Source organism: Coffea arabica, chromosome 8c, assembly GCF_036785885.1.
Source record: "Coffea arabica cultivar ET-39 chromosome 8c, Coffea Arabica ET-39 HiFi, whole genome shotgun sequence".
Classification (NCBI taxonomy): domain Eukaryota; kingdom Viridiplantae; phylum Streptophyta; class Magnoliopsida; order Gentianales; family Rubiaceae; genus Coffea; species Coffea arabica.
This window is the reverse complement of record NC_092325.1, coordinates 2,675,213-2,699,154: the sequence shown is the minus strand read 5'-3', so window position 1 is coordinate 2,699,154 and position 23,942 is coordinate 2,675,213. Positions and strand designations below refer to the sequence as shown.

Below are 23,942 nucleotides of genomic sequence, written 5' to 3'. Positions count from 1 at the left end.
CTTCACATTCTCGCCGTTCAATCCCTTGCAATCAATCAAATTCAAAGTTGTTTGACTTCTCCTGGTCCCACTTGAACAAAAGTACAACCAATCGAACGGCTAGTATTTAATCAGTCCTTTTCTGCTCTTTTGAGACCTCACCACACCATGCGCCACCCGATCCTGAGTTTCTTAAATATTCCGACTTCGTCACCGGAGACGACGAAGTTAAACATAAGCACCAATTCCACGACGTTTTAACCTAAGCGAACAAGGCAAATCAAAACTGAAAACCACGTCGTTTTGATTTGATTGAAAGGGGAAAAATAGAATTTGCAGTTAAAAATGGAGTTCCCGTTAACTTTTCGGGCTGCGAACCCGGCGACGATGACGTTTTTGGGGAGTAAATGTGGAGTTAGCTTGTATGACGTGGCGGGGTTGAGTATGAAGGAGAAGAAGAGCAGGAAGAAGATGAAGCAGCTGGTGGAGGTGGTGAGAGTGAGTGCCACGGCGGAGAGGGGCAGCGGCCGGGAGGCGGTTGACGGTGGTGGAGCTGAACGAGAAAGCAGTAGCGGTGGTGGGTACACGAGCTCAGCTATGGAGGTGACCACATTCAATCAAAGGTTTAGAAGTGCTGAAACTGAATTTCCAGTTTGGGAAAAGATTGGAGCTGTCGTTAGACTCAGCTACGGAATCGGTGAGTTGTGCTTTTTCCTTTTCGGAAGTGTTGAATGCAGAAAAAGAGTTAAATTTTTTGTTTTATTTTCTGTGTGATTTTTTGTGAACAGAGAAAAGTGGTGCACCTTTAATTGCTTGAAATGAATATTTTCAACGATTACGATAGAATCTAGAAAGTGAAAAGAAAAAAGAGGAGAGAATTTTAGTACGTACTTATTCGATTTATTCCTACGAAATCTCAAAAAAAGGCTAAATAGTTCGACCATTTTTCGTACCAGGATTTTTAGCGACGCAAATGTTTCGGACAGCATCACAATTCACAGGCATCAAAAACTAGGGGCAAGGGAATATGCTAAATTGTAGGGAGAAGGGATTAAACATTTTCTAAGTTTGAGAGGTTAAGGACGAAGTTTAGTCGTATGTAATAACTTTTATAATATGTAATTTTGTTATTTTCATTTGATTAAGAAAGAATTTTGAAGACTACTTTTGTAGTGAAATCCGATGTACTGTTGAAATTTAAGAGTCCTTACAACATAACCCATGTGTGTGAGGCAAAAATTTTCTGGAGAATGTTACTGGATATTTTCAGGAACAATAATGTTGCTGGAAAAGAGTAAAACTCCAGCCAAATGGATATTTGTATTTTCTGTTGGAAAATTACTGAATAATCCAATGTTTTGCATACTAATCTTTTATTTTATTTCACATGAGCTGCTGCTAATAAGCTAGAAAACCGTTATTTTTGTTGAAGTTCATGTTTGTTATCTGTAATTTAAGGTTGCTAGTTTGAGGGAAAAGAATTTATTCATGTTGAACGGATTTTGGTAAAATAATTTTGATGGTCCCTAAAGTTGTTTTTGAAAAGTCAGGAATATATGTCGCAATGGCTTTGGCGGGAAGGTTCATATGCTCCATGACTGGGATTGATAGCTCGGGAGGTTTTGATCCATCCCTAGATGCCATCGTTGAGGGACTGGGATATGCAGCTCCTCCAATTATGGCGCTTCTTTTTATTCTTGATGTAAGTTGTACCTTTTTGACTATAAATATAGAGTGCTTGACTTATTAATCAAACTGATCATTTTCTTGGACCGTAAATATCATGTATTATGTATGGTTATAGAAAGTTCAGCAGCTTATGGTTTTGAGATCTTAAAATTTGCTGCTCTGTGATTCCCTGCAATTGGTTTAATGAAGTTTACTCTGTGAACTATGAATAATGGATGCAGGATGAGGTTGTAAAATTATCTCCTCATGCTCGTGCGATAAGGGATGTTGAGGATGAAGAACTAAGGAGCTTCTTTTATGGCATGTCTCCGTGGCAGGTAAAACTCGGCTGTTCGTGCTGCATTTATTTTCTTCCATCTCCACTCTGGATTATCAACTGGAGAGGGAGATGTAATCATTTTGGCTTATTAACTGCAGTTTATATTGATTGTTGCTGCAAGCTCTGTTGGGGAGGAGCTTTTCTACCGTGCTGCTGTCCAGGTCAATATCTCTGCAGCAATTTTCCTTCTTTCCATTCTCTTTATTTATTTATTTATTTGTTTGTTTTGGTGGAAATAACACAACATTTTAGTACCAAATTAAAGCCAAAATTGGCTGGTGGTGGTCTTGTTTGCGTTTGCAATAGGCTTTCTCAAAGCCTACAGTCCTCGATTGGAGTGGTTATCTTCACATGCTCCTTGACTTTTATCTTCCAATTCTTTGTTGGGTACCATCTATTGTCTTGAGACCTCTTCAGATTGAACATCAACTAAAGGATTGCTCCTGTTGATGCCGAAATAAATGTCTCTGTTAGTTTTTTATGGCATGAAAAATTTGGAGAAAAGTTGTGCATCGTTCACTTTTAATTGATCAAGTACCATGTCTAATGAAAGCATTAATCTTGTTCCTGATGATATGTCTTTCTCTTGCTCCAATTTCTTTGACATATGTAGGGAGCATTAGCTGACATATTCCTGAGAAGCACTGATTTGGTGACAGATGCTCGTGGAATGGCATCTATGGTAAGATTTTCTCTCCACAAACATTTCTTCTGGTAAAAATGTTTTATTCCTGATAGCTGATTGCTTATGGTTTTCATTCTTCTGTTTTAGACTGGTTTCCTGCCGCCATTTGTCCCATTTGCTCAGGTGTTTGCTGCTGTTGTAACTGCTGCTCTTACTGGTTCTCTGTATTATGTTGCTGCCTCTCCGAAAGGTATCATAAATTTCAAAAAGAGAATATGTTTTGGTGTCCATTTTTCTAATATATCCTCAATATGCGCAATTCATGTTTTTTGTGACAAAAACAGTCTTTTGTTCTACTTTCAGATCCTACGTATGTTGTTGCACCAGTATTACAATCTCGTTCTCGGCGTGAAGATCTAAAGAAGCTGTTTGCAGGTTGCTTCTTGTTCCCTTGATGTAGAGCGATCTTTTTATTTTCTACACGAGGACACCTCATTTTCTTATATTTGCTAGCAGTAAAACAGCTATTTCCAATACATGTTGCGTGGGAATCATATATGGCAATCAATAGGAGGAGGAAACAATTAGAATTTCCGGTGACTGCCTATTCCAAACAGAAAATGTGTTTCTACAGATAAGCTTGATTAGCATGATGATGTTCTTTATCAACTTCTTCAATAGAAGTATGTTCATCTTAAACTCGATCATCTTTATGAGCCATATACACTCTTTTGATCAGCATGTAGTACTATATCATTTGTATGCACTCAGGAGCCTCTTCCCTGCCCTTTCAAAAATGTGTACCTACATTCTGGAGGTTGCAAAATGTTGCTAAGGAGCAACGAGGAAAACTGAAGTTCACAGCATATTTTGCCTGCCTAAAACCATTATCCATTGTCAGCTGTTTATCTTGTATCATCAACACGCTAGTTACAATTGCAATCTGACTATGGTGCATATGGAACAGCCTGGTATGAGAGGAGGCAAATGAAAAAGATTTATTCACCCTTGCTGGAAGCAATTCTAGCCCTTTACCTTGGATTTGAATGGATCCAGGTAAATTGGTTTATTATGCACATCATTTTTCCTTTTGCTTGCTATTATACATAATTTCCCGTCATACCAAAATCACTTTTAATCAGAGGAAAAAAACTGATTATGCTTATTTTGATTGCTTATATGGATGTGAACAGACAAACAACATCTTCGCTCCAATCCTCACACATGGCATTTACTCTGCCGTTGTTTTGGGACATGGCCTTTGGAAAATACATGATCATCGGCGAAGACTACGCCAGAGAGTTCAACAGCTGAAATTGGAAGAGAAGAGCACGAGAAACTTGTAAAGCGGCCCTGTAAGGAAATGTAATGGTTAGATTTGGCGGAAACATGTATATTTCTTGTTAGAGTTTTGATTAGCCTTAGATCACCTACAGATGTACAGGCAAAGTCAAAAGAATACGCACAATAAAAAGTTCCAGTTGTAAATGGTAGCTTATACCGTAGAAAATCTACCATATACAGTATGTATTGGCAGTACCTTTGCACAAATTTTCTTTCCAACATCAGCAGGAAATATTTTTTTTTTTTTTTTTGTCTTAGAACTTATACACCACTGTTTAGGAGTATGCTTTTTCATCAAAAGAACAACCAAAATGTATAACAATAGCCAAAACCTGATGAGCATCAAGGCTGTCATGTACCCCGCAGAAAGAATGATAATAATAATTTGAGAAGTAACTGTAAATTTAGCTGCATTCGGTTCCTAGAAGCTGTGGTTCAATTAAAATAAAAAAGGCATCTCAATTGATCCGTTCCCTTCTCAACATACTTGTTAATTTTTCAGTGGCCGTTGCTGTATGCCGAAATCCGCACCAAAGAACAAGACATTATTAATGTTGCCCATAAACTGTGTAAGCTCAGCGGAGGTTGAAGATTGAAGGCCAAAATCTTCACAGCATATATACGGTGGGCAAGATTTATTGCCTTCAAGAAGCCTGTGATCAATAATCAATCTTCCAATTGTAAAATGATACTGGCAAAAACTTGGTAGCCCTGGCACATGTCAGTTAGAAGGCAGTACTCATTCTTGGCATGGTATGTAGCCATTAAGCCTGCATGTTTATCAAAAGAGCAAAATCCATTGATCCATCTGTTCTGGTGTAGCCAAAATTTACAGCAGCATATATATATATATATCTTTTGCTTCAGAATGGGTATAGAAGACGTCAACCAGGTTAGGTGTTAGCCATATGGAAGAAATAATTATCAAGAAGACAGATTCTTAACATGCTTTCATCGAGTTCCTTCTAAGATAAGAAGAATGGTATAACTGGCAAGTAACACGCTCAAGAAAGGATAGCAACCAAGTTCTAGGAAAAATCATAGTGCAGACCAAAACATCTTTTTCACAAAATACTACCAGAAGCATACAGCTATAAGCTTATATTATTTAAATAAAAAAGTGGTAGGATATGGAAGAATCTTACCATAGCCTGCAGTTTGGACATCAAAGCCCTCATCCTGCCAAATAACAAAGTTAGAAGGATGCCAAAAAATCTGAGTCTTATGACAAGCAAACTCATCGTACCTGCAATTCTCTAATAAGTGGCAAACTACCAGTAATAGAATAGGGCTTTACATGCCCCACTGCCTCTTCAGTCGCTTTACATAGGACATGGAAACCAGGGGATTCAAGATTGCAAGCAACTCCAGAATTTGCCTCGTCGAAACTTATTGTGATTCTGAGGGTAAATAAATTGTAAAACTGAATGTTACACAATGAGTACTGTACTGATATGCAAAGAAAAACTGATTCCATAAGACCATCACCTACTTCCATGCTTGAAATTATAATCTCAGGGTGCAATGCAATTCACAACATAAATACTTGATCAAGGAATGTCTTTATTAGTGGAAGGCTGTTCCATCCCCTATCTGGAAACAAAAGTTCTCATGACATGGGCATTTTTTTCCCTTACGTTGTTTGCCATCAGTGCTGCCCATTACAACTCCCAAGGAAAAAGATAAAAGAGAACCCCCAACGTGATGAAGCATGTCTATGACAGGAAGCCCAAACCTAAATATCCTTCGATGAAATGCTTTCCAGTTTGCAAGAAAGATGTGGGACTTTCTTTTCTGTTTATTTGAACTTTGAAAGAGCATACTCAATTAAACTTCTGGGAAAGTGGAAAGATAGGAAGTAGAAACTGTAGAAAACAAGGGAGCTTTGGTTCTGTGATCCCTCCTAGTCCAAGATGGAGCCTGTGGCTTTGAGTATAATGAAAGACCATTTGCAACAGAGAAGTCTTAGTTCAAGATCTAAAATGTAGAATTTATCCCATATTCATAGATTGTATCCAGGGACTGTTTTAACTTTTCTGTCAGTTTACAAAAAACTTTTGCATAACATTGTTGACTGTTGGGCCTAATATGGTTTCTTGCAGTGTTTATAATCTTAGGATGTGTAATTACCTTATGCATACTTCTTCTCTGTATATCAAAATTTTCTTGAATTAGTGGATAAATGATTTTCAATTTGACAAACTACAATCACCTTTTTCATTCCTACCAAATTTAAAGTGAAAGCAACAACCGCTCAGCATGCTCCTACTAAACAAATCAGTCGACAAAGGCATACCTTCCCCTTAGGTTTTCATCTGGTAGCACATATTTTGAAACAGGGCCCCTAGTATCAAGCTTCTCAATATTTTCATTTATGTCTTCGACATACTCCTGTAACTTCTTCAGCACATCTGATACACTGTTGAGGAGTGAATAATATATACCGTCAAACTTTTGAATTTTTACCTGAATATCCTTCTAAACTCAACTGGTAAAGCTACAGCAGACTAAGTACAGGAAGAAAATTAGTTTAAGCCTAAAACATAAAAATGAAGAGGGCAAAGGAATTAATTGTGAAATATCATAATCTGATAACTTAAATCATCCACAATTTAGGAAGGAGAAAAAAGGAAAAATTTGCCACCTGTAAAATGGAGTCAACCTGCAAAAGTAAAGAGGCATTGTTAGAAGGGTTTAGAAGTTCAAGATCCTAAACAAGAATATATAAAGAAATATGTACCTAACATCGCCTGAAACTGTACATTCAGCTGGAATTTGGTTAATTCCACCACCTGGATCTGTAATATAAAATGCTTATTCAGAAAATGGAATTGGCTTGGCTGCTTATGACAAGTCAAATATCACACTTGTCCAAGTTCTTTCACAATGTGATCAAGACTTACAAGACCATTGAGTTGGTTTCATTGTTGATGGTGTTGCAAATCCATAAACTTGTTCCTTAGGATGAGGAGGGAAATCTTTATAGAACCGTAATTGGATCTCTTTGACTGCTTCCATTGCTAGCTCAAAGGGATTAATAGCCTACAGAAAAAGAAAACTACTAAACGGAACACATTCACAGGTTCCTCCCAGTAATGGAGCGTTCTTAATGTGCATGAACTTGCAGCAGTATTCCTCTTCAATCCTTCCAAGTTATTGTCCAGCTAAATTATCGTAACATTAATTCATCTACAGCCAAGCCTATCCCATTTATTTTTGGTGCACTGTGATCACTTACAAGGACTTATCTGTGAAAATAAGAATACTTCAAATGCAGTTTTTTCTGCATAGATAATTTAATTCAAGAGGAAATAATATTAAATGTATTTTTTGTGCTTGCAAAGTTAAAAAAATTTATTGATGCCTCTCTTTTAGTTTAGTTTCATCATTCCAGAAAAATGGTTACTTTAATTACTTGATCAATATCATAATATGAACTGCCTGCATAGTGACACAACTAAGAAACTGACAGTATCTCTTTCCTGCACATGTAAGTTACACGAAGAATTAGTGCAGCTGATATGAGACAACAGAAAGCCAAAAAGCACCTTATGGGGCAAACCACTGTGGAAAAGCTTTCCGGTAACATGGAGTTTCCACGGTATCATGCCACCTGTCCCAATGCAAGGCTGTTTATCCGCTGTATCTATCCAAAATCTGTTTTGAAACACATAAACCATTAACCAAATGCCAAACAATTTAAACATAACCAATTAACCAGAAAAAGATTCTCATACTTAAATACTACTTTTATGTCCTTACAAAGGCCCTTGTTTCAACTTATCGAGCAATCCATCCTTAACCAATGCATCCACACCAACCCCAGGAATAGATGAATTCTCTTCACTGGCTATAAAAACAGCAACAACAGAGGACTTCAGCTGTGGCTTTGTCTCTCCCAGTTTCTTCATAAGTTCAGCTACAAGAGCGACATGCCCAAGGCAATCAGTAGTTCCACGTCCCCGTAGTTTATCCCCATCAATGCTCAGCGAAAAAGGATCAAAATCCTGAGGCATAGATATGGTCTTAGACTCTAAATACAAAACACTCGAATACTGAGGAGACAAAAATTTATACCCAGGTCAAAGAGCAGAACTCAAACTTACTCTGTTTCCAACCCCACTATTTACTTTCTGGAAACCTTGGAAAAAGATAATTACAATGACAGGTTCTAGCTAAATTCCATAATCATGCCCTCGAATTAAGAAATAGCTGGTTAAATCACTTTAAATACTTCAAATATAAGTTATGAGCTGAAGTAATTTTGTTTCGATGGAATACAATATTTGCAACAACAGAATGAGATAACCATTAGTTAGTAAGGCTAATGAACTCATCACCCCAAATCATAGCACGGGCCTCATAAAACAATACAGAGAGCCAAAAATTTTCATTAAGGTACCAATTTAGGACTCAAGATTTAATTTCTTATAGTGAACATCCTTAGGCTACAAATCAGCAGCTACCGTAAAATGAGACTTGCATACATTCAATGTCTCACCAAAATTAACTAAGTTCCATAGCTCGTCATTGCATAACTACAATTCCCATACGGGGTTCAAATTCCTGGGGATATTGGATATGTTTGTAGCATTGTAGATGCAACAGCGAGATCTAACCATAATAACAATGAAAAGATTCAGAAAAATATTGCCAGTGTATAAAAACACAAAAAGTCTCCAACTTTAAACCTTGCACTATCAAATTAAAACTTCCAATCAAAGAAACCCCTTTCATCATCAATTAAAACAATCTTCTTTTTTTTCTCAGAATAGAGAGAGAGAGAGAGTTGCAAAAAGTAACAAATCCCAATTAACATATACCATTTTCTTTTGTCCTCATTCTAGCAAACTCACAAAACATATTTACAATCATTTTCAGCCAAACACAAGACAAAACCAATAATCAGAATGTGAGAAAAATCCCAAAATATATAATCAGATTACAAATAAATTACTCAAAAAAGCTAAAAGTTCAAAATTTGTTACCCAGTCAGAAGGGTTGGCAGTAACAACATCCATATGCATTCCAACAAAGGAAAGAATTTTATTGGGCTCAGTTCCGGGATACTCTACAATCAGGTTTCCTCTATTGGGCTTGTAGGTGACATGGTTGATAACAAGCGGGCCTCCACCGGTACTGGTGCTGTAGGGGAGGAGCGTGTCGAGCACGTGCCGCACAATCCTGTCTTCTTCTGGGATCAGCTCTGGTGGATTGTTCTGAACGAATTTAGATTCTCCTATTAGTTTCCCCAAAAGGGTCACGAATGATTCCTTGTCTAAAGCTCCTAATGCTTGTTTTGCAGCAGATGAAGCAGCCATTGTTATACAAGGAGAAGAAGAGCGGATGGAGAGTAGGGAGGCTTTTTTAGATCCTTTTTCTTTTCAAAAGGTTTTGTAGTACTAGTAAGTAGTAACTATGAAGTTAAACTGCTGGCTGAAGATTGGAAAATAAATCGTTAGGACTGGACGACAAATAGAATAATATACAAGTGAAGTTTTTGCTTTATTGCTCTATCACCCTAATCTTTGATCGATGATCTTTGATTCTTTGTGTTTGTGCGCACTGAAGTCTAGGAAATTACAGCCCCGTCTTGTTAATACTAACTTAGGGTTCGTTTGGGAGTGGATGATTTGGAGAGAAAAGAAGGGGAAAGAAGAAAAAGTAAATATTTTCTTAGTTTGTTAGTTTTTATTAGGAAAGAAAAGAAGAGAAATGGAAAGAATTAAGAGGATAATTAGTAAGTAAAAGTTTTCCTCCCAAATTGGAGAGAAAGTTGGAGGAAGCTTATGAAAGTTTTTTAAAATATCTATTTTATTCTTAAAAACATCTTAAATAAATATTTAATAACTTTTATATCCAAAATCATTCCATTAATTCTTAAAACTCCCAAACAACACAACAATCCCTTCTTTTCTCTTCTCTTCTCTAATAACTTAAGTTTTCCCTTCTTTTCTTTTCTATCCTAAACTCCCAAACTTAGCCTTAGACTCTGTTTCGATTGTATTTTTTTGAGAGTTTTTAGAAAAAAAATGTTTTGATTATACTTTTTGGAGGGATTTTAGAGAAAAATTACTATAGCATTTTTTTGTAAGATGTGATGTATATATGGAAATAACTGTTTGGATTACATTTTTTGGAAAGTTTTAAGAAAAAAAACATTTTTCTAAGATGAGTATAGAAAAAATGTGACTAAAAAATTGTGCAAAAAAATATTTATAAAAAACAAAAAAAAAAAGTTTTCTGCAAAAATGTAGCAATCCAAACAAGGCTTAATATAATATGGACTTGCCTTCTTTCATTCATTGTATAACTTCGGCGTTTTAACCACCATTGGTGCCCACCATCAAGCCCTTAAGACTTGGTAGGGTGGGAGGCAAGGGTTAAATGTGGGTTTGCTTCCTATCAATTACCATATTAAAATGTAGATTTGCTTCTAAAAATCCAGGCAGGTGCATAGTGCATCCTTTTGGTCTGGTGATGGTTCAGTCCCCTCCGACTTACTCCTAGACCTAAGGCTGCAAACGAACCGAGCCGCTTGAGTCAAACTCGACTTGAGCTCGAGCTGGCTCAAGTCGAAATTGAGTTCGAACTCGAGCTCAAAATATTAAGCTCGTTAGCTCGCGAGCATATATATATATATATATATATATATATATATATATATTATTTTTTATTTTAAGTATATATATTTTTTTTTATTTTTTTATTTGAAGTATATATATTTTATATTTTTTTAATTTTAATAGTAAAATTACATATATATTCTTAATATTTTATTATTTATTAAGAAAAAAATATTATTTTATTTATTTTTTAAAAAATAAAATAATTATTTTTTAATTTTTTCGAGCTCGAGTTTGAAATTGTCAACTCGTCGAACTCGAGCTCGAGTTCAATGAAATTATGTCGAGACTCGACTCGATTCGGTTCGTTTGTAACCCTAAACCTCTTTAGGTCCACCCCTCCCCCTAGTATAGGATAGGATAGATTAGCATATACTACAGTTGTCGTCTCCGAAAAAAAATATAACTCTGGCATTTTACTATTGGTTGGTAAGTCTCTTTTTTAGTGATTTTCTCCCTCAATGGCTCTTTGGTCCTCCTTTGGCCCTCCTTTAATATATTCGATACGTCACCAGCGTTTGTGTTTTGGAATCACTAATCAACTACTTGAGATTGTCTATTCTGATGAATTTATCCTTCATATTCTCCCTTTCTTATTTTAAGTGCTTCTTTGATTTGCCTATTTTCTCACATTAATCGGCTGAAATCACCTTCAACTAAACTTTGGAACAAGTGCTATTAGAGATCAAGTTAAGTTCGCAAACTGATTCGTATTTGGCTTGTTTGAGTTTGAAAGATGCTCGACCATATAATAAACAAAGAGTAAATGGTTAGATAGTCCCTCAACTATTTTATTTTATCCTTGTTAAGCCACCAAAATTTTTTTTCTCCACCAAAAAACTATAATCTCTATTGTAGACGGGTCAATCTAGGAGTAAAATTCGAAGCCAACCATCCAACCCACCTTAATCAAGTTTGAACACAAAATTAAGTTTGGCCATTTCTTATAAACAAATCAAGTTTGAACACAAAATTAATTTTGTTTAGTATTTGACGAAATAAATCTACTTGCAAACTACTGAAATGGGTTTGTGACCAGATATACAATTGTGAAAATATGTGTGTGTGTGCTGACCTTTTACATTCTCAAATATATGTATATACATCTTGAATTTTCTCTCAAAAAATATAATAAGTATTATTTATTTTCTTAGACAAAACTAATACCATTACATGTATTATTAATATATAATTATTTATTCCAAAAAAATTAATTTTATTTCTAAACTCTAATTTTTCGAACTGGATCTTGAGCTTGACTTATCAAGTTTACTAACTTGATTTTGAACTCAAATATGTATATAAATTAAACAATCAAATCTAATAACACTTTTAGTTCATTTATTGAATGAAGGGATAATTTTAGAAACCTCCTTTGAAGTTTTTGACAATTTCACTTGGCTTTCCTCAGATTAAATAATTACACTTACCACTCTATGCACAATAAAGTACCTATAATGCCCTCTAATTGGTAGACAATTCATAGTATAAGGCAATAGATTTAGAGAACCAAAATAACATATATTCCTATTTCTCTATCTCTTGTCTATTTGAACTCCTCTCTTTCCTAGCTAATATACTACTATACTCTTTCTTTTTTTTTTTCAATCTTCAATTTTGTAAATATTAGCAAATTAAGATTGCAAAATCAACAGTTCAATTTAGGGAGTAGATTATGTATTAAACTACAAGGAAATGAAAAGTCTCATGGTGATAGAAAAATAAATAATCAAATTGATCATTGGAACATGTTGAAGGACCAAAGGTGGAGAATTTGCTGTATTTTATTTGTTATCAAGAAAATTTTTGTAAAATATCAGTAATTGCATAAGGATTTCTTTCATTGGATTAGCAATTATTGGTTATGATTTTGCTATAGAGATAGAGTTTTATTCTCCACTTATGAGATGTTAATATTCTTGAGGATGTGGGAGTATTGTAATGATAGTTCTAAACTAGATTAACTTGTAATGGAAAGGTATTAGAGCATTACGATTTAATTTTGGGGTATAAAATTGGTTGTCAATAGAGTGTGTAGTTGTTTTTTTTTTTTTTTTTTCTGTATGGCAAGCATTGACAGTGTATAAGCAATTTGGGATGATTTGGACCACTGCTTGGATTTGAATTAGAGTTTTTGCTTAGGCAGTTGTTAGGAATTAGGAAGGTCAGTTTGTACAAAGTATGAAAGAACACAATTGAGTATACTATCTTTTCTTTTTTCGGTTTTGTACGAAAGGATGATTTAGGGATTTTGAGAGAAAATCCAGATTGTTGGACTTATATTATTACATAATCAGTAAAAGTAGGGAGAGGTAGATGTAATTTTAACCTATGGGGAACTCTCTACAATTGTCAAAAACCTCAGAAACATTTGTGAAATTACCCCCTAAACGAACGAATTTGGACCTGATCTGTCCCCATTCGTATAATATACCAATAGAGTATGAAATCGAGTATTAGGTTCTGTTCGGCTTCTTAAAAGGTAATGCCTGGTATTTGTGGTCTTGATCTAAGCTTACAATGATTGATCTATATTGTGGACTTTGGACTTGGGGATAGATACACTGTTAGTGATGTAGTTGAGTGCACTTAGTGTATTTGTTGTAGGAATTAGCGGACAAACACATCACAACTTCTTATCCAGAAACAATAACGTTGTGCTATTTTAGGACAAACAACCAAAATCATACATAATCGAACTATGCCTCAAAGTCCCTGGGCTTTGAACTCCATCAGAGCTTTAGTCTGTCATGTTTTTGGGTTTACGGCTTCCCATTGTATATATTTTTCACCTAATGCTTATGTTTCAGGAGCATGCATGTTTTACTTTTCTCTTTCATTTTGCTTTGGAGGGGAAACAGGGGGAGAGTGCAGGGTGGGGGCAAAAAGAATGGGATGGGGAGGGGGACTTGGAAGAGGGGAAGAGTTGCCGGGCAATGTAGGAAGAAGGGGAACTAGAAATACATTTATTGGGGTGGCATTGGCTAACAAGTTGGAGTTGTGCCTTCTTCTGGTATATTTCCAAGTTCTGTGGAAGTCCCAATAAATAAAGGGTTTAAAAACTATAGAGTGCTCCTCATCTACGTCGAGGTCTTTTGGGGATTCTATGTCAAATATCCTGCTTTCGGAAATGAAAATTGACCAAGGGAATGTCTGGCTTGTTCCAATATATATGTACCCAATGATGAGGAGCATACAATAGATCATTGGTCCACGCCTACAATGTAGAATATTCAAAACCAACAGGGCAGTAGTCCACCCTCATCTTGCTTCGTTCGCACCATTCCGAATTTGTATTACTGCAGGAAAGCCCGAGTAGGATCTGAGGCTGCACTTGCCGTGCTTAAGGGAGCAAGTTAAATTATTTGAACTCTAACTTGAGTTTAAACTCGCTGAATTCTTAAAAATTTGGTTCGAGCCTAATCACGCCTAGTTTAGTTGCGTCCAATTAAGTTTAAGTAATACAAATTAGCATTCTATATGTGATTTCAAACATGGGATAAAAATTAATACGTAAAAGAAAATCAATATATATATATATATACATACATACAAAAGCTATTTGAGCTATTTGAACTTGAGTTCGAGTTTGATCAACATAAATTTGAGTTTTAATTTTGATCAAGCAAATTAACTCAGTGAGTAGATCGATTGAGTTCGACTGATTTGCATCCTAACTCTGCTGGACTGCCAGTGGACTATGATTTGCCACATTCGTAGCCCCAAACTATCCATAAGCGTTGCCATACGTAATTGTGATTCGAGGCTCTAAAACTTGGTCTAGTTCTTGTGATTCTAATAACGGAAACCAAATTGTTAATGAACAACATTCAAGAGGGTAAAAATGCCACGATCTCCTTAGAATTCTGATTGCGATGTACAGAAGAAGAGTCGCTGTTTATCCACTCTTTGGGTAGTGAGAAACAAGGCAGCCATCCATGCACATGCATGCACTTGAAGATAAGGAAAAAAGCAATGATTACTGTTAAGAGCAACTGGATATTCGAGCCCATGCACTGCTGAAGAAGACTAAACCTCAAAGCCACTACCAACACTCATTGCTGTTTTCGACCCCACCACCGCTCCACTCTCTCTTTCTTCTGCTGCTTCTGAACTCAGAAGAATGAATGAATGAATCGCATTTACTGATCTCTTCTTTCACTGATGTGGTACCTCATTGTCAAAGCTTTCTTTTCTTGCAGCCATTTGTAACTTCGAATGGAATAGTAGTTGTATGAATCAAATGCTTTTGAGGGAGAGATATATTTATGTAGTTGCATATGTTGTCATTGAAGTGAATGCATTATCTGCTCGGTATCAAGTAGTTATACTCCTACAAGTGGAAATCTGATAAACCACAAGCAAGAGGCTATGGCTCATTGCTCTTTGATCTTTTGTTTAAAGAGAAAATTGGGCAAAAGTTATTGCAGTAGAGTAGACTTTTTTTCAGTTCTTTTTTTTTTTTTGGGTTAAATATGATTACAAGTGTCCCCTAATTTGTGATTGCCATTTTTATTCATATTTCCCAAATATGTTCTTTGAAAATTAGTTTTAGAAAAGTTAATGACTTATGGGTAATCATAAACCTGAGTGTTTTCTGCATTGAACACTAAACACCAAGTATTATATATTATTAATGACATGTGATTAACATCTTCACGATTTCTTCAAAATTGGCCACAAAATTAAACATAAAACAATTTTCAATTAAGTCACTTATCCATCCAAAACTTTAGACTATACGATGGTAACATGCAGGACATAGTGAATACAATGCAGTTTTTACATACCAATTCGAAAATTTTATCTCCCATCAATTGTCACAATATATGGTTTCTTCAAAAGATTTATACGGGTGTATAGTGCACCTGTTTGATTTGATGGTGATTCCTCTTAAATTAGATTAGAGTAGAATAGTATACATAAGGTGATGATGACAAAAAAAAAAAAAAAAAAACCAATTCAAAAAAAAAGAAGAAGAACAAGCTTAATGATATGTTGGCAGAGCTAAGATGGGAAGTGCACTTTTGCCTATAAAATAATAATGTGTGTTTGGGTCACAAGCTGGAAGAAAAGTTTTTACTCTCCGAATCTTTGTCCCCATTAATCGTCCTGCTCATAAATCCTAGTTACAGAGATACTGCTTTTTCACTTAAAGCGAATCTTGGTCGATATAAATTGTCAGCCAAAAGCAACAAAGCACAGTAGTGTCGTCTGTGGCTCAGCACTGGGATTTGTTTTGTTTTGGAAGGCCACATTTTATTGTAGGATTTACTTTTTAGGTTTTGTCTGCACAAGGGTTTGATTCAATTTTCCTTGTTCTAGACTAGATCTAAAGTGCCATATAAATCCAAGTTCTTGTTAAAGAGAAAAAAAAAAAAAAACGCCATAATTAATGCTTGCTGGACGACACTGAATTCATGGTTCTGAGATATATGTAAGTTGAACCATCTTATTCAATAAAATGAGAGGTTGAGACGGAGGGAGTGGGGAAGAAGAGGGGGACCAAAGCATCGATGCTGCCAAATACTTAAAATCTTTCAGGCCTTATTCTGATCTCTTAGCTGGCCCTGAATCTCGAAACAAATTTTGTTGGGGGTCCACGGACACTATGTTAGTCAGTCAAGAGGATAATCTAATGTTTAGCGATGAGTGTGTAAGGTTTAACTATCTAAGCAGACTATTGAAAAAATTCTATTCTTTCGTAGTGGAAAGGAAGGTGACTTAGGGTTTAGTGTATAAACTGATCATGAGAACATTCGCAATTCAGAGACGGGATTAAAAAATTAGGCTATATTTGATGGAGTAACATAATTTAGCCCTTAAATTTAATAAGTTCAAACCTTAATCAATATGTTTAGACGGTGTTTTATAACAAAAAATAGAACACGTTAATTAATTAAATGGCTCTGAAATGTTTAGACGAAACTTACTCAAAACAACAAGTGATAAACTGTTCACTTATTACTTAGCGCAAAATATTCTCAAATGTTAAGATTTCAGTGTTTAATAATTTAGTAACTTAACAGATTTAAATTTTTATTTTCAATTTTATCAAACACACTCTTAAACTCTGTAAATGATACTGAATCTGTAATGGACCTCCAAAGAAATCTTATCAACTTTCAAGTTCCAATATTTAATTCATGGACTCGGGAAAATTAAGATTTGGTTAGAAGAAATAGTCAAAAAGCATGATTATCAACCTCCAATGTTTACCACTTGATTTTTGGAAGCTTACTTTTCTTTTTGGATTAAAAATTTGAAGCTCATAAACATGCACGTCTTCTTGAAATATGGCACAAGTGACTTATGACTAGCGTTTCAACTCTTGACCTAAATATGAATAAATTGGAAATGGTCCTTGATTTTGGTAGTCTGTTTGGCCGAAGAAATAAAACATACTGCTACCAATAATTAATGCCAGCAATCATTCTGTCGTGGATACTAACACTATCACAACCAGCTTCACACACCCTGCTTGTTTCCGTGCATAATTCGTGCATGAACGTTCAATTGGATCTGTATTCAATGGACTCCATCCACGCTAAGGGCTGCTATTATTTAGCAAACCCCACCATGTTTTTCTATTTTTTTTTCTTCAGTTCAAAGATGACATTGAGATCAAATAAACGAGGCAAGTAAAATGACACAAGTGAAATGAAAAGAACTGCTCAAATCAGCAATCTGCTGTATTTCCATGCCTTGTGGAGAAATTTTTTTTCTTGTTTTCTTCCGTTTCCATGCATTCAGAAAAGGGCAAATTTCACTTTACCTCCTATGATTTAGCATTTTTTTACATAAGTTTCCTATAGTTTCAAAAACTATATATAACCCCCTCATGGTTTGGATTAAAGTATCAAAGTGACGGAAATGATCATTTGTAACGGAGTTACCTTAAATGTTAAAAATACCCTTCTGGAAAGTTGAAAATTATTTATTAACCAAGGGGGGGTTATGTGTATATTTTGAAAACCATAAGGGGGTTATATGGTAAAGTATTAAACCATAAGGGGATTATATAGTAAAATATAAAAATTATACGGAATTAGTGTGTCATGTATTTATAAGGGTAATTTCGATATTTTTAGAAGTTTCGTCACGAATGACTATTTCCGTCACTTTGACACTTTAATTCAAACTATGAGAAGGTTATGTATAGCTTTTGAAATTATAGGGAGTTATATTAAAAAAAAATGCTAAACCATAGGAGGGTAAAATATAATTTGGCCTTCAGAAAACAATAATATTCCATGACCCTTTATCTCAACATAGTTGGATCACTTCATGACGGCGCTATGTTAAAAGCTTGAGTCTTGAATATATTTCTTTTTGTATATTCTCTACTAGTATGGACTAATATCCTGCGAAAAAGTTATCCGGGGCAGATTCGAAACTCCAGGCACATCTAAAAAGAATTTAGCAGAGAAGGATTTTGTTTCTCGTTCACTTTTGGAACGTACATTCCCAGCAAAACAGCATACTCAACAAACAACTCATGTAATGAAGTCCAACTAATATGAGTTTTGTCCTAAAACCTGAAGTCATTGTCCAAGATCTCGTTACTGACAACAGTCATTGCTTCATGAGGATAGTACATATGCAATTAATCGGGAATACTTGAGGGTTGCTATAGGGTTTTTATATTATATCACTATAAAGTTACCCCAAACACTTGAATTTTGGTTTATGTAGCAGGTACGGTATTGAAAGAGCAATTGATCTTTCTGACTAACTTTGAAGCAATTACTAAGGCTTACGCTGACACCTTCACTTTGAATCCAAATAAACAGCACCAAATAAAAATCATTACCTCAAAATGAATAAACAAGATGCTTACAAAAATAAATAAACAAGATATATGAAGGTGCGGTGCTGAGATTAGGATTCAAATCCCTCAAACAATATTGTCACATCTGCACTTTTTCTAAGCATTTTTCATCCTTACTAATCAGACTATACACTCACTAAGCTGTGAATTTCTAAGTATTTAGCATGTCTTCCACTCTTAACTAACTTTATACTCATTGGAAATGAATATTGAGAAACTATTGACGCTGATTACATTTACTCATTCACCAATAATTGCAAAAGCCTAAACATATTGCTTACCCTAGTAAGACATACACATTACGTACAGACATACAAGATGTATAAGCACAAACACGCACACACCCACACCCAACTTACAGCGCGTTTATATGCATGTAAATAAAGAGTATTTTCTTGCAACGTTAGGATGAACAACGTTATTATCTCAACTTTTTGTTATATCTTAACTAGGGAGATTAACCATTTTGAGAGACCTTTTTTTTTTGTTTGGGAAAACTAGCTATTTGAGAGTCTCAGTCAGCTCTTGATTGAGGTAAAATGTTCCACGGCTTCTGTCTTGTATTTATGACAAAATAGAAATCTCCCCTTTTTAAGTTTTCACATATCTCTAGCCTCTGCTTTAGTTTATACATATACATATCAACGTCCCTTTCCTTTATCCTCTGTTATAAATGGTTATTAGTTAAAATAAGTACCATGTAAAGTGAAGTTGATCATATAGTTGTGTGGTGTCCCAAAAATGCCCTTCAAACATATTTACTATGCAGAAAGCTTGTACTATACTCTTTTAACTTCAATTAGACCATTGTAGTTTATTTCACATTGGAAAAGTAATTATTTTAGTTTTTGGTTATCCCTTACTTTTGCAAACACAGGGTTCTTTCAAATAGCTCCATATTAATAGGTTTGACATAATATAAATGTTACCACATAAACCACCGAAAAAAAAGGAAAGCAAAACAAAAATGATGATAAATTACCAATAGAGTAAAGCTTATCTAGTAATTTCATTTTAGGATTATTATGTGAACATAAAATTACAAATGAGTTGAATCAAGTCGTATTTTGGCCTAAATGAGTTGTGCTCAACTCAAATTTTAACTGGGTTCCAGCTTGAGCTCAAGTTCTACGAGCTTTAATTCTAAAATTTGAGCTCGAGTTTGAACTCCAATTCGAACCTTGTCGAGTTTGAGTTCAAGCTTATTTGAGCTCAAATAAAATAAAAATAATTTTTGTACTTTTCAAAATGAATGAAATTGACATTTCACCCTAATTAAATAATAAAAATATGGGAGACATACATGTAATTTCATTATTAAAAATATATAAATTCGAATTGTGATATGCTCGCTCACCAAGCCAGCTCAAATTCAATTCGACCTTGATATTGACAATGATCGAGTCGAGTTTTGATGGCTCATGAGCTTTACTTGACTCGTTTGTAGTTCTATGTGAATATATATTGAAATATATAAACTTGTCATGCACTGCCAAAATAGTAAAAGAACACCTATATAGTGCCATTACAAAAACTAATTTTGAGGAAGCTTACTGAAATTTTTTTACCTAAGAGGGGTTCTGATTTTTCATAAAACTAGAGAGGTAATTGATACTTATCCTTTTAGTTAATAAGATCATTAGTGAAAAATATGAAATTTAAATTAATACACCTACACGCATCTATCCAAATTTGGATTATTTTCCTCTTCTTTATGCCTAATGAAGAATATAGTTGATAACCTTTGATATATATTTTTTTAAACTTTGATGTATTTCCATACAAATTTTGTTCTAAATTGAGAAATAAAAGTTAAATGTAAGTTAACAATTAGCAAAGTTGATTCATAAGGAATTAGACCAAGGACACACAATGAGAATTTGAAGGAATTTTTTGTTTAAAATTAGAGGAACACACCCACATATGTATAAATATGTATGTATATAGACAGTACATGACACTTTTTATTGTACACGGAAGAGTTTAAGCTTTAGAAAGTATCTTTATTTCCCTAATGTGAGCTACTAAGTTCATGCTATGCTATCTAAGTAGTATTTTCCTCGTTGAACCTACCTATTTATAGCAAAAATGATCAGTAAGAATGTGGTTTAACTTATCCATTTTCATATTGAAAAAGAGAGCAACTTTGTCTCTTTTTTTTTCAAAGTGCCATATTCAAAATATTGCAATTTATGGTTTGCTATTTATATTGCTACTATAGACTTCCAATAACCAATAGGTCTTGTTTTAACCTCTTTAAAAACTTAGAAAGTGAGACGAATAATAAGTTGAACTTTGAAAGTACACAGCAAGGCTATTTATGTTTGTACACAGAAAATTTTAAGATTTTGCCAACGTATAACAAATATACCTACGACTGAAACATATCTTGGTTTTGGGGTAACTTTTCTTGATTATTAAGTCAAACATGCTTAGATATTTAAATTAGTAACTATGGAAGAAAATTGACTTTGATTCTCATGATAGAAAACACCCAAATTGGTGCTAATAATATTCCATTATCAAACTAATAATATTAAAGACCAACAATCTTTAAAGGTTATTATGGTTCATTAAACCTTCTTTTTAGGTTAGCAATAACTTTTATTGAATATAGAAATTTGAAATGTTTATAACTCATATAAGAGTGGTACCATCTTGTTAATCAACTACTACTTGTTTTTAGTAACTTGATTATCGTCTATTTGTCGTATAATATATAATCCTTCCCTGAACCAAGCATTTTTACTCTTTATTTGATTAATAAGAATGCCAATTTTTCTAAATAAACAATAGAAGAACTTTTGCTTAAATTTTTTTTTCTTGAAAAAAAGATCTCTTGTTGTATTTAAAGTCTAGCTCTCTCACAAATATAATAGAAATTCTAAAATTATTCTGGACATATCCATGTTACTTAACAAACCTAAAAAGATTACAATCCTTTCTAACATGCATTTCTCCTCATACATATTAATTTCCAGTGTAACATAAGATACCAACTCCCGCCTGCAGAATAAATAGAACAGTATAATTTGTTTACATCCTATCTACAATCTTTTTGGAATATTTCATAACCTTTATTTTCTAATTATAACAACAACAATGAATAATCACGATGTTAGTCACTATTCTAGAAATTCCTCCTAATTAGAATGACTAATGTCACTTAATTTGTGGACCAGAAGAACCAAATTTCCACATAGGTTTAGTTATTTAGACCCAACATGCATTTCTAAGTTGATTCGCCAATAAAGACACTATTTCTAGACATTTGATCATGTAGCTAGCTGAGAGAAAAAAGATGCTAGAGGCTGTTTAGTTGAGCCAAATTCAATTATAAGTAAAGACAACACATTATTGTTACAAGTCCAGCAAGCTAATCTCGTAGCTGACAAAACAAATCTTATGTGTTCTAAGTTACCTTGAAATTATATAGTAAGGTGCAGATAACTCAAAATGATCGTTACTTAGTTAGATTATTGCCTTTTATTAGCCTAACAGAACAAAAATAATGTTAATATCACTGGTTAATTTTATTTGGTTCTAAAACTTCTGAAAGTCAGACTTCTTCGCAGGAATGAATTTAGACCTTGTCAGACCTTAGGCTAGTAGCCAAAAAGCTCACGACAAACTAGGCCCTGTATAAGGACTTTCTGAAAAAAAAAAAAAAAAAAAAAAGCCCCTGTGTATGGATTATTTCTAGTAGTCTACGAAGTGCTTTAGAGGAAGAGAGTGAGATACAAAACAACCCAAATGACGCAAGAAGTACAGGCAAAAGGAAGAGACAACATAGAGGATAAAGGATGTGAAGAAAGTGTAGAACTGAGAAGGGAAACACATAATTTTATAAGCTAAAGGAAATTGCATATATGGTAGTATTGGAAAATACAAAATGCAGTTTGGATTTCTCAGTGAATTCCATAGATACTTATTTAAGAATTCCAAGGAATCTTAACAAATTTTGTTCTGAGAGCTAACAGAAGCTACATAGATATAGCTAGTCTAGGTCTAGGATGCCCTGACCTTACCAACGGACAAACTAATCCCCACGGGAACTAATGCCTAGACTTTTTACTCAGAATCAATAACAGAAAATGACAGTGCACTGCAAACTTTACTAGCCTCACTGATAACCCTAACACCTTTCTTACCTTTTTATTGAAATTAATGCCTAATTTACTTTCAATATACATTCTTTTTTCTACAGTGCTTTCCATGTTCTTCCTCTTCATTCATGTAAGAAAGCAACAGGAAAATATTTTTGAATAAAAAAAGCCCACAAAAATGTATACCAAACTAGGCTGTAATACAGGTTACACACTGTACTTGCTTCACTCCCTATGTGTATATATATCAAACAGCGTAAAAAAGCACAAACAAGTCACACAAACTATGTGTTTTCTCTGCCTGTCATAGTGGTGTTATTGACGCCCAAGCCTCAGCTCCAGATCAAGCTCCTCAATCGCTGAATCCTTCCTGTTTTGACCAATGTTATCAAGAATATTGTTTTCATTGCTATTGGAAGCTGAACGCTCTGTGTTACTAGATTGACAGATTGATGAATTCATGCTATGAGGGGTTGCAGGATAAGTATAAGGGCAAGGCGAGATCAGAGTATTGGTTGGAAAACTCGAGACAGATAAAAGGGGTGAAGGTGAATCCATGCAGGAATTCATCGGCGTAGGAGTCAAGACAGTGCCATTAGGGTTGGCTAAGGAATAGACCAGGCACAGTCCACCATTTGTGATGAATTCTTGAGCTGGGATTATGAGAGTAGAAGAGGCGGTGGAGGGAGAGGTGGGATTGTTCATACCAGGCGGAGCTTGGTGGAGCCGAGCACGGTCCCGGCGGTGCACGTTCATGTGGCCTCCTAAGGCTTGGGCGGATCGGAACTCCCTTCTACAAAAGGTACAAGTGTAGGACCTTGGGGGCCAAGTGGTACCGTTGATGTTTCCTGTGTCTTGTTCAAATGCTCTTACTTCCCATGAATCATCTTCATCTTCAGCTACTTGTTTAGGGTTCCACATCCAGGAAGTAGTGGCGGATGAGGTCTGGGGTTGCGGTTGTGGTGGTTGAAATTGAGCTAATTTTTGGAGCCGAGTCAAGGACAGAAGACCAAGCTCGGCTGCCATGATTCTTGTAACATTTAAGATAGGTGATTGATATGATGTGGAATGTTGTTGAAGTGTGAAGCCTTGTTAAATAGGGATGGGCTTAAAGGGTATATAGTGACAAAATTAGGCTAAAGTACAAAAAGTGAGAATAAAAAAAAAAAAAGAAAAGAAAAGAGTACGAAGATATCAACAAGGTCTGGTTATTTAACTGTGCAGTTGGATTTTAATACTGGAAAAATTGGTTAATGAAGAACATGATAAGTAGCATATCACGTTTAGCTGTTTTAATTATGAAGAAGCAATTTTTAGTTACATTGGATTCATCGACAGTCTTTCCAAATTCATTAATTATATGCATATCTCTCACGGAAGAAAACAATTTTACAAAATATTGGTCAATTAAAAAAAAAAAAAG

The 23,942-nt window shown here is 34.8% G+C and overlaps 3 protein-coding genes across 5 annotated transcripts; 1 reads left to right on the top strand and 2 right to left on the bottom strand.

Annotated features, from left to right (window-relative positions):
• The first annotated feature begins 186 nt into the window (after nucleotides 1-186).
• On the top strand, nucleotides 187-4,163 carry LOC113707380 (uncharacterized). Of its 3 annotated transcripts, XR_011820369.1 has the most exons (10): nucleotides 187-676; nucleotides 1,530-1,681; nucleotides 1,890-1,985; nucleotides 2,086-2,148; nucleotides 2,601-2,669; nucleotides 2,760-2,862; nucleotides 2,976-3,047; nucleotides 3,129-3,295; nucleotides 3,580-3,668; nucleotides 3,806-3,881. XR_011820369.1 is itself a non-coding variant. In XM_027229682.2 (9 exons), the coding sequence occupies exons 1-9, from the start codon at nucleotides 325-327 to the stop codon at nucleotides 3,956-3,958; spliced, it is 1,149 nt and encodes a 382-aa protein (XP_027085483.1). In that variant the 5' UTR covers nucleotides 187-324; the 3' UTR covers nucleotides 3,959-4,163. The 3 variants fall into 3 exon arrangements, 2 of the variants coding, with proteins under 2 accessions (XP_027085483.1, XP_027085484.1); XM_027229682.2 differs by lacking the exon at nucleotides 3,129-3,295 and having other exon boundaries at nucleotides 3,806-4,163; XM_027229683.2 differs by lacking the exons at nucleotides 3,580-3,668; nucleotides 3,806-3,881 and having other exon boundaries at nucleotides 3,129-3,496.
• Nucleotides 3,723-9,420, bottom strand: LOC113707379 (acetylornithine deacetylase-like). Its single transcript, XM_027229681.2, has 11 exons — nucleotides 8,945-9,420; nucleotides 7,719-7,963; nucleotides 7,505-7,613; nucleotides 6,860-6,998; nucleotides 6,697-6,754; nucleotides 6,601-6,618; nucleotides 6,253-6,375; nucleotides 5,203-5,356; nucleotides 5,102-5,135; nucleotides 4,444-4,726; nucleotides 3,723-3,965 (listed from the first exon to the last, which is right to left on the bottom strand). The coding sequence occupies exons 1-10, from the start codon at nucleotides 9,275-9,277 to the stop codon at nucleotides 4,623-4,625; spliced, it is 1,317 nt and encodes a 438-aa protein (XP_027085482.1). The 5' UTR covers nucleotides 9,278-9,420; the 3' UTR covers nucleotides 3,723-3,965; nucleotides 4,444-4,622.
• A 13,230-nt stretch (nucleotides 9,421-22,650) lies between these two features.
• On the bottom strand, nucleotides 22,651-23,593 carry LOC140013314 (uncharacterized). The gene has a single exon (XM_072062553.1). It carries the CDS (start codon nucleotides 23,543-23,545, stop codon nucleotides 22,835-22,837), a length of 711 nt encoding a protein of 236 aa, XP_071918654.1. The 5' UTR covers nucleotides 23,546-23,593; the 3' UTR covers nucleotides 22,651-22,834.
• Nucleotides 23,594-23,942: the final 349 nt, after the last annotated feature.

Excerpts from the sequence above, each read along its gene's own strand:
- LOC113707380 (XM_027229682.2), top strand. The coding sequence starts at position 325 with ATGGAGTTCCCGTTAACTTTTCGGGCTGCGAACCCGGCGACGATGACG. Across the intron at positions 1,986-2,085 it reads ATGGCATGTCTCCGTGGCAG|TTTATATTGATTGTTGCTGC; the intron begins GTAAAACTCGGC and ends TATTAACTGCAG. Across the intron at positions 2,149-2,600 it reads TCTACCGTGCTGCTGTCCAG|GGAGCATTAGCTGACATATT; the intron begins GTCAATATCTCT and ends TGACATATGTAG.
- LOC113707379 (XM_027229681.2), bottom strand. The coding sequence starts at position 9,277 with ATGGCTGCTTCATCTGCTGCAAAACAAGCATTAGGAGCTTTAGACAAG. Across the intron at positions 6,999-7,504 it reads ACAGTGGTTTGCCCCATAAG|GCTATTAATCCCTTTGAGCT; the intron begins GTGCTTTTTGGC and ends CTTTTTCTGTAG. Across the intron at positions 6,755-6,859 it reads GAAACCAACTCAATGGTCTT|ATCCAGGTGGTGGAATTAAC; the intron begins GTAAGTCTTGAT and ends TTTATATTACAG.
- LOC140013314 (XM_072062553.1), bottom strand. The coding sequence starts at position 23,545 with ATGGCAGCCGAGCTTGGTCTTCTGTCCTTGACTCGGCTCCAAAAATTA.